We start from the raw sequence: 10,700 nt of genomic DNA on the forward strand, positions 1-10,700 counted from the left end.
GAGAACAGGACTCCCAGAGGTTAAACGGACGCAATGGACTAAAACACTCGCAGCGTGAAAGCAATCTATGATCTGTGAAACCCTCCAGTAAGATACCAGTAAGAGTACGTGGTTTTCATTGATACTCATCTTAGGTCACTAGGCGCTCAGGTAAGAAAGATAATGGCTTCCATCATTGTTTTGGGTTGTGATGTGGAGTTACTGTTCGGCGTTCGTTCAGGGTTTTTTTTTTTTTGGGGGGGTTTTTTGGGTTTTTTTTGGTGACTAAGAAGGCGTCAGTGGTATGTTTTTTTTTTAAGTAATCAATAAGCGTTGGCAGAAAACAAAAACACGGGTAAATAAAACCCCCAAAACAAACAGGCCATGACGCAGCGCAAATTGAGCCATATACTAGGTAATGACTTTGAAATTGTTCAGATTTCTTTTCTTTCTTTCTTTTTGTCCTTTAAATAATGTAGCTAACAATTTCTCTATTTTAATAAAAACAAAAATAATATTCATCACGGGCCACTATGACCCAGGCCAATTTTACAGACTTTTTGTTGATTGCATTTTTATTAGGCGACCTGTAAATTTACGGAAGTGTGATGCACTCATTTGAGTTAAAACAAAGTGGTTTTTTTTTTTGTTGTTCTTCTTTCAATTAACGGGACTATATCTAAATTTTAAACATAACGTTTTATGAAACTTTCAATAATTAAAAGGTGTTATTTCACAGATGCATAGGACCTGCTTAGTTTAATCCAGTTTTATTTTGGTTTAGCTTTGACGCATTAGGAGATTTTAGTGTTTGTAATGTAACTGTATCGTACCTGTGCTGACCCCCTCGCTTCAGTGTAGGAGGGGTCAGGCCTGTTAGCTGCAGGTGAGAGCTTCTAGCAATGTTTTGGGCTCGCTTTAATTTTATAATTGATAATCAACATTTTATCACGTGAATACGCTGCGCTTCTGCTGAAAACACAATAATTTTACATTTCAATAACACTCGCTCAGATGAGTAGTAGAGACATGCTTTAATTTCCAGGTTAGCCTTTCCTTAATTAAGGAGGAGGTGGTGTGGAGTTATTTGTTACTAACAGCATTTGGTAATTCAGGATTAAAGTTGTTGTAGTTGTTGCTTTTACATGTTTCAGCCACAGTAATCTCAGTAATGTAGTTTACTTGTGATAAAGGCATTGGGATAAGATTTACCGGTCATATTTTATTTAACAGTTTAAATAATTAAATCTCAAATAATCTTCAGTTTTCCTGGGATCTGGAATTGTTCTCTCCCCCCACTGTTCTTCCTTTAGGTCTTATCTCCTCCTCCTTCCTTGCATCTCTGGTGTGATCCACAGGTATGGTTCAGAGGGACGAGGTCATGCTGTCTGCTCTGGGAGAGCTCCAGGAGGCCACAGAGAGCCCTGGCCTAGATGCAGTGACCAAAGTGGCCCAGAAGGTGGAGCAAGTCCTCGCTGCCTTTCAGCTGCCCAAGACCACCTGTCAGGATTTCCCTGAGTGGGCAGGAGTTGACGATGCCGCTCATGGTTTGTACCCAGCTGATGCACCCAGGGGCCTCCTGCCTCTAAACTGTGATGGAGAAGGCAACTTACTGTTTGATGCAATCAGCTTGCTGTTAGTGGGCAACACTGGACTGAGCTTGGAGCTACAGGTAAGCAGGATCGTGTGCGCTAATGGTCTAAATCTACTGCCTTGGTTCAAAAAGGTTACCCCTGGTTTTCGTGGAAGGGAAAACATTTAAGAACTACAGTCATTTCTATACACAGCCTCATTTCATTCATTTAATTTAATTAGCAAAGCTATGTAATGTTAAATATAAGGATTGTCTTTAATCACTGGATAAAAATAATTTGCTGTGACTTCCTGAAGTCTAGAACACATGGACCACCAAGTGCTGGAGTTCCTCCCTTGAGATGTGCTGCTAGGCCTTTTTTGTGGGTTTATCTGTCTTTTGTTTTATCTTCCATCACTGAAACACATGTTCTGTGACCTGGTGACTGACTTGACCGGTGGAAAAATATCTAATTTCTTCCTTTCCTTGATACACTTTTGTGTTACTTTTGGAATTTTTTGGGGGGGTCATCATTTTTTTGCACTTTGAAGCACTCTGATCAGCTTCACTTCAGAGGTGATCCTGTAGGGACTCTGTTACACTAGCAGCTGTACACTCCCAGGCCATAACGCTGCCACTGTGTCTGACATATAATGGGAGGTTGTTTTTTTTTTTCCCATCATATTGATACACGTTCATCTCAACTAGGTGCAGGGTTTGATAGATTGTTTTAGTCTAATATGGCCCCTTTGTTCTTCAGTGTAACCAGTGCTTTGCACCTCACTGTAAACCTTTCATATTGACATTAATGTATCTCTTTTATATACTTTTAAAATGATGTGGCAAGCTCCTTAAGAGTGTTCTTGATTTCATTAGAAATGCTCAACCTGGTTTTTCTTAACACTCAAATAATTCTCTCATTTTGTACTTTTAGTTGCCTTCTGTGATCTTTGGGATATTTTTTTTGTGTGTGTGTTGCAGAGCTGACTGGTGTGCTTGTTCACTTGCCCTGACATGTCTTTGGATGTCGAATTTAAAATTAGAGTGAAAATCTGTAAAATGTAATTTAACACTTTGAATCAATTTTCAGTTATTATGTCCCCTCAATTGAAATAACAATTAAAAAGACATTACCTGGCCATGGAACTGCTTGTCAGTCAAGTGTCCAATCAATTTTGAGCCTTTAAAAATGGGGGACTATATATATTAAAATGGCTGTAATTCCTAGAAATGTCCTCCAATTTTTCTTATAAAACCACTTGAAATTGTGCACTTCAGTCATATATTGAATGCATGATTTAAAATCATCAACATTATTAGCGAATAGGGATCAGGTTATTCCATCTCAAATCATCATGTTTTTAGAACATCTCTGTTAAAACAACCTCCAACTTGCCAGAAATTTTGTATTTAAAAATTTGACATATACAATGATATGTCAACTACATTTCTAGATATATTTTTTAAAAGACCTGTCCACCTACTCTCAGGCCTCTTTCTTTTCAGATTGAAATATGAAGCAATGAGCATGGGTATCTCAAAAAAGTTTGAAGATAAAAACCTACAATTTTACTGATCTTTTTTTTTAAAAAAAATTGCAAATGGCATTCCCCCCCCCCACTAATCATGTTTTCCACTTGCACCTGCAAAGGTGTCAGCATTGCATCAATGTCAGCACAACATTTTCAGATCTTTTGTACTCTCAAACTTTAGTCTCGTCTGCATTTAGCAACTAATTTTCATTGTGAAATCATTTCAATATATGATGCTGTCAGAACAAATCGACTGTGAATGCAGTCTGTATTTAAAAGACCACTTCTTAAATTCTTAAACATCCTGGAGTAAGAACCACAATCATCCTCACTCAGAAATGCTCTCAATCATCTCAATCATATGATGCCAACTGTGAAAAGAATATTTAATCTGTGCAGCAGGAGGAATGACTGTTAATCAGTGTCTCTTGTGCTTCAGTGTAAGGGTATTGACTGCTAGCAGTCCTAATGTCCACGCAGTGAGAGAACTCTAAAGAAGTATAGCTTTTATTCCAAACTGAGGATGAGTTCATGTGGCATGGATCATATCAGAAGCTTCATAAGAAACGAGTGGTCCTTAAATGTCTTGTCATTTTTTTTTAAAGGATATAAGCTAAGCAGTTTGGGGTTTCGGTTAAGGTTCAGAGTGAGTGACCAGGATATGTATGGGGCGCCGTTTGTAAAGTGAAACATGCTGAAATTAACGGCAACATTTTTCCACATTTAGCTCAAAACCTTACAAAAACATGTTTTTTCGAGTAATTTTTTACAACATTTAGTAAAATATTTGTAACTTTTCATCAAATGTTAAATATTAAATCTAAATGTTAAATTTAAATGTTAAACCTAAATGTTTAGGCTAATATGCAAATTTATTGTACGAATCAACGGAAATACCAAAATAAAAGCTTCCCGAAAACCTCCGGTGCAAAATTGTGTCTGTTCTCCTCCTCACTTCTCCCCGCCATGTGCTGCTTCACTTCTTGCCTACGATCGCTGGACATGTGCTGCAGCGATTGTGAAGTGGAGACTGCAGCTGCTAAGAGTGCACTACTGCTGAACCTTTGGATGGCCGACGAAACGGATCTTCCGATGTTTTCAGCTAAATCGCCGGACGTGCTTTCTCATGGTCCGTGCCAATGACTGTATAAATGTATAAATGACTTTTATACAGTCATTGATCCGTGCCGGGTTATGGCTGAATTCCAGTGGAATGATGGTCTCGCCATAATAGACGTTCCAGCCCTAAACATAACCTTATCCCTAACTATAACCTTATTCTTAACCTTTACTAGCAGTTAAATGACGTAAAATAGTGTTTCCCAAAGCGATTTTTAGAAAATGAACAAACGTGTAGATTGAGTCCAAACGGTTCTCATGTGCTCTCCTTTTTCCGATGCCGTAATTTAGGAACGTGTTGGGTACCCGAAAGCATAAAATGTTGACAATTTGTCACCTAGCGAAAATGATTATGCTTTGGGAGTGAGAACGTGTCTGACCACTACCGGCACACTTTTGCACCGGTGGTTTTCGGAAAGCTTTTATTTTGGTATTTCCGCTGATCCGTGCAATAAATTTGCATGTTAGCCTAAACATTTAGGCCGATGGCGCGATATGATATGGCAGCCTCGCTTCTGTCAGTCTGCCCCAGGGCAGCTGTGGCTACAACCATAGCTTACCTCCACCAGTGTGTGAATGTGAGAGTGAATGAATAGTGGCATTGTAAAGCGCTTTGGGTGCCTTGAAAAGCGCTATATAAATCCAGTCCATTATTATTATTATTATTATTATTATTATTATTATTATTATTATTATTATTATTAACATTTAGCATTTAGATTTAACATTTAGATTTAAATATAATATTTACATTTAACATTTAACATTTAGATTTAACATTTAACATTTAGATTGAATATTTAACATTTAAAATCCTGTTTTAAATATGAAAAGTTACAAATATTTTACTAAATGTTGTAAAAAATGACTTGTTTTGAGCTAAATGTGGAAAAATGTTGCCGTTAATTTCAGCATATTTCACTTTACAAACGGCGCCCCATAGATATGTGACCAAACCTTAAGGCTTGCTTCATGCAAAAAAAGGGAAGTTCTCTAATATCAGGATTAACAAATCAAATCTCCGTTAGCAAGTTGACGCTATGCAGGGTCTTTTAGGTGGGGATCATACTTCTCATTCATACATTCATTTTCATTTTGTCATCAGACAGTTAGAGCAATGGTCTATGTGGATGTCTGCGTGCCTGCCTATTTTTTGTGATTGCACAGACTCGTCAGTGGAGAATTTACATAACAGTCTACCAACTATGCATGAACCCAGGACTTCAAAGAAGTATAACGTGAATGACTGGTTGGTTGCTGGGTCGCCAGCTAACAATGTCCGTAACTGTGTATAATACAGGCTTTAGAAGCCTTTTGGTATTTCTGAGCCAAGCAGTACATTTATTCTTGTAAAGAATAGACCAGATTGTTGATTTGGTCACTCCTTTTATTTTCCTTCAGCCCAAAACTAGCCTCTCTCACTTGTACTGACATGTCTTTTGTGTGTCATATTTAAAATTACAGTCAAAATGAAAAATACTTCCAAAATTATATCTGCCATTTGTCATGAAATAACAAGCAAAAAAACTCACATGGCCATCGAAGTACTTGTCAGTTCATTATCCAAATAGTTTTGAGCCTGTGAAAATGGGGACTACGTATAAAAATTGCAATTCATCAGCAGTTAATGCAAAATGGCCCCATGAATTAAAGTTGAAAGTCTACACTTGAATTTTAAAATTGGTGAACAGAAGCACAACAACAAAAATTTTCTTTGTCCCTGTTGTTGTCCCTCACAGGTACGAACCACAGTGGAAATGGCGCTGTGGAAGAGATACTACTTGTCTGGGATGATAGATTCTAAAATGATGCTGCAGGCTGTTCGCTTCAGTCTGTGTGCTGAAGAGTCTGAGGACATGGTAAAACTGCCTGGAACAGTATTGGAGGCCATCTTTGATGCAGATGTTAAAGCTTCCTGCTTCCCTGGCACCTATGCTAACATGTGGCATGTGTACGCCCTGTCATCAGTTCTTCAGTTCAACATCTACTCAATCTACCCCATGTTCAATCTGAAAATCAGGCCCTATTATAACAGAATCATACGCCCGAGGACCTGCCCCAAAGACTTTGAGCCCCAAACCATCCACATTATGTGGTCTGGTGAGTTGCAGTCCGAATCATCATTCAGACCCAATCATTTTGTGGCATTAGTCCGCACAAATGACCTTACATTTGAAAGCCCTAACAACACACAGAGTGTGTCAGCCATTAAGAGTGACGAGCAAATTCAGGACCCCCAGCTTTCTTATCCCAGTCTGAAAGACAAGTACAACATCACCAAGAGAACCTTCTATCGTTGGAAGAGGCAGACGCAGGAACACTGCAAAAAGTCAGCCGCCAGGTATGAGGCTAAACATTTCTTGCAAGCTTGCTACTTATCAGGCAAGCTCATCCCTTTGCACCTGTTTAAACAGTTCTTCCCCGAGATCTCTAGGTCATCTTATTACAACTGGAAGCATGAGCTCATGAAATCTGGAGGAAAATTCTCCACCACCTCTTCCACTGGGGAGACGAGTTCAGGAGATAGCACAGAGCAGGAAGCCTGGTCATCACCTGATGCAAAGCAGGATGAGCTGGATCCTAATGATAGCGTTGCCGGTATGTTTGGCCTCAACCTTGGCAAGCTGGATGCAGAACGTGCTCACAATGTTGCACATATGCAGGAAGCTAAGCGCTGCCTGCAAAATTGCATTGCCATGAACGCATCCTTGCCCTTCAGAATCTTTAAAAGAAATTTTCCAGGAATCTCAAGATCAACCTACTACAACTGGAGAAGAGAAGCCATGCTGTTCAACAGAGGGTACAAAGGCAGCACTGGCAGCAGTGAGGATAGCTCAGACAAGAGTCAAAGCCCCAAAAGTCTGTCACCAGAGCTGCGCAATGTCAGCCAGCCTGTTTTGGCAAGGATGAGGATCTACAGACAAAAACACAGAAGCTACAGGCTTGCATATATAAGCAAAAAACAGCTCAGAGAAGCTGCAAAGTTGCACGTCCAGAAGGCCAAATGGTCCCTGGCAAAGTTTAAGATGAAATTCCCCTCCATGTCAACTTGCCTCTACTGGCTGTGGCGTAGTAGCCAGAACCACAAAAAGAAAATGGTCACCCAGAACACAGAGGCCAATGTCCTCAAGACGCTGGAGAGCACAGGTACAGAAAACCAGACCACTGAAAGCAGGGTGGAGAGTCAGCATGTAGCCCCAGTTGTTGAGACCCCTAAATTTCTAGAAAGGCCCACCATGCCCCCCTTTGTCCCCACCCACATCCTTCACAGAAAGGCACCTGTAGGTGAGTCGATGTTTCCGATGGATGTTGTGACTCTGGCCAACTTTAAGGCAAAGGCCAAGCTCTTCCTACAGCAGCGCTTTGAGGAGAAATCCTTCCCCACATTTAAAGAATTCAGGTCCTACTTCCCGTTCACCCCTCGCTCGACCTACTACATGTGGAAGCGAGCCTTGCATCACGGGGTGTCACTAATTCACGCTTAAAAGCTTTTGTGCCACTTAAAAATTGGCATTCAGGAGCAAAATGAAAGCTCTGCTAGTCTATGTCACGTTCATACCGCAGCGTTTTGTTCTAAACAAACTACCTACACATTGTTGCCTTATGTTCTAATGTTCTAAAAGATTGTATACATGGGCTTAGCATTTAAATGCATTCTGTCCTTTCCTCCCCCCAGTACCACCCCAGTAGGTCATTCCTCCCTCCTGGACATTTGCACATGCACATGTGTGAAAAGAAACTGAGCTGTGGGTCCATTCAAACCATGCATGTTACCCTCCAGGCAAAAGGCAGTTCAAAGCTTTTGTTTTGTGTCATTTTGTTTGAACCTGCATCTCCTACATTCTCCTTTAATCCCCATCCCCACTATATAATTCGGGTGTCCTTATTTTTCTTTAACTTTTTTATTTTCTTTAATTCTTAATGCTTAAGTGTAAGTTTTTCGTTGTAATTGGCCTGGGGATTTAATGATTTTTTTAAAAAAAAAATTTAAATTTTTTTTTATTTCTTTGAATGTAAACAACAGTGTTAGTTTTCAGATAAGATTACTTTTCGTTATAAAAAAACAGGGTTGCATTTTCCTTTCAGGTTGTTGTTGTTGTTGTGTATTTTTATTTTTTTGTACTACAAATTAGCGAGCGAATTGGTGAGCTGACAATTTAGGTAGTTTTTAAATGATCTTAAGATTTTGACATGCTGGCTTGACTTTTGTTTAGGAACTTAGTAGTTAATAGTACCAGTACACTGTTGGATGTATTACTTGAGTCATTACACCATCTAGTTCCATCTCCCAGCATGTCAGTTACTGCCATGTTATCAATAGGCCAGTGATACTGCAGAAACATCCACATGGTGTCCTTTTCACCTCGTGCCTCCATGCATCATTTGAGGCAGGAGTTACAGTGGTGTAAATCAGCACTGGTTTGTCAACCAGAAGACCTTGACTCCTTTTCCACTCCATTTAACTACTGGGTTAGATTTAGAGGAAATGATCTTGACATTCTTGGATTAAATGGCCACCTTAAAAAGGTTCCTGTAGGCTAAAAAATCATGTTTAACAGACCAAATCGGAGGAGGTTTCCATTTAGGGTGACACTTTTCTCTTGACATCTTGTGCATATTTTTGGCACACCAGTGATTTGTGGCAGTATCTGACATCCATAGCAATGAGAATGTGATACACACTCTGAGTATGTACTTCAGAGTATTTTATTATTTTATTGTTGTTGTTTTTTTTGTTTTTAACTGAATCTAATTTTGTGAAAAAAAAAAAAAAAGAAAAAAAAACCAAACAAGCTAAAAATTGAATGTATGAAGACGTGCCGTTGTGCACACAATTTTAGAACTACCTACATCAGTAAAATATCTGTGAAGATTTCTTTTCATAAGCTACTCTTTTGTATTGTGCACCCTATGGATTCCCCATAATAAATTTAGTCTAAATTTGACCTGAGCATTTGTTTTTTGTTACGTCTGAAAAGTGTACAGTTAAGAATGCTGGCATGTTTTGTTTTTCTTCTCAGCACAGGTTTTGCTTCTTTTAACTGCATATGAACCTAAGAAGTGCAGTGCTTTATGTCAGCTCATGAACACGGGTTACCTGGTGCAAAGCATTAAAACCACCCCTTGTTTACTGCAAACATATGGAAGATTGGGGAAATAGTTGAATACCTCTACTTTTTCTAAATAACTTGGTCATCCTTCCAAGTTTTTGGATGGATACCAACAACCCCTTTCTGAGCATATCTAATCTTGTACTCCATCAACTGAATCCTGATTTGATTGTCTGGTAGAATGAATTGGACCACTTAACAGGTGAAATTGTTCATTCCACAGTGCGTCATGACCCAGAGGAAGTGAGGCATAGGCAGTATATTCATATTAACAAATTCCATGCTGTGCAAAACATAAGCAAGGCAAAAATAAAGAACAAAATCCCTTTATATAACCGCAGACGAGCAGGTCAAACCGAGCCAGTGGCTAAAGAATAACAATGAGCTTTGAGACTGGTTTTGTGGTTTCTGCTTGCCGCCTCCTCTCTGTTTTAGCTATTGTGCTCATGTTAATGGTCATAAGTGTGAGGGCGAAAGGGGGGAAGGGGGTAATTGTATGCATGCGGATAAAAGTGTTGGAGATCAGACCAAGAGATCCAAGAGTTTGGGGGAGGGATGGAGGTAATGAAAAGGAAGAAGGGCTCTGTGTAGCTTTTTGTGTTTAAAAATCAGCATTTAACCCCTTGTAATGAATAGCTGATGCCACACTGGAATTTTACTACAAGTAGAAATTCACAAGTTATTATAAATAGGTAGTTTCCAGCGCAATGTTTCTTACATACTCTTCAGTGATTTTACTTGCCCTGTGGTTGGACATCAAGTCTGGAAGCAAAACAATTTGTTAACTTAAGAAGGCTTTATAAAAACCGGGGATAGTTGTAACATTTTTGACATTTCTGTCTGTAAATTGGAGCTCTTTTAAGGTAGTGGATTCAAAATGTAATGCAAAGTATTTACATGTCTCTGCTATTAAATAGTGCAGCTATTTTCTCTGCAGCGCAATTACCCATTGCATGGTATGGTCTCAAACACAAAGAGTGAAATGTTACAATTAACCCCATAGTCTGGGTTAGTTGTAACATATCCTGGGGTGAAATGTAACACAATGAAATAAGGGTACTAACAAAACATTAACATGTAATCTTTTTTTATTCAACACACGAATGCACTTAGAGCCATTTATGTAGCTGTGTGTGACAGAATGCAGAAATCTAGCCTTTGAACATATTCCAACCCCCCAAAAAAGACAAATTATGGAATTTTCTGCAACTGAATATTTCATTCATTTTGGTTGGTCTTCCTTGAGTTTGGCCTCATTGGCTCAGTGGGCATTATAACTTACAACTCTTGCACCAATTTTGAACATAACAATGAAGTTGAAAAAATGTAGTTGTTCACCAGCATCGCAATTCCATTACTTTTTATCCTGGCTTACCTTGGTGTGGT

The 10,700-nt window shown here is 39.1% G+C and overlaps 1 protein-coding gene across 1 annotated transcript; it reads left to right on the forward strand.

The window, feature by feature from the left end:
• Positions 1 to 1,339: 1,339 nt before the first annotated feature.
• vrtn (vertebrae development associated) lies at positions 1,340 to 7,688 on the forward strand. Its single transcript, XM_085373363.1, has 2 exons — positions 1,340 to 1,651; positions 5,943 to 7,688. The coding sequence occupies exons 1-2, from the start codon at positions 1,340 to 1,342 to the stop codon at positions 7,686 to 7,688; spliced, it is 2,058 nt and encodes a 685-aa protein (XP_085229489.1).
• Positions 7,689 to 10,700: the final 3,012 nt, after the last annotated feature.

This window comes from Diplotaxodon limnothrissa, linkage group LG15, assembly GCF_057381915.1.
Source record: "Diplotaxodon limnothrissa isolate DT_005_m linkage group LG15, D_limnothrissa_male_GT1.1, whole genome shotgun sequence".
In the NCBI taxonomy this organism is placed as follows: Eukaryota; Metazoa; Chordata; class Actinopteri; order Cichliformes; family Cichlidae; genus Diplotaxodon; species Diplotaxodon limnothrissa.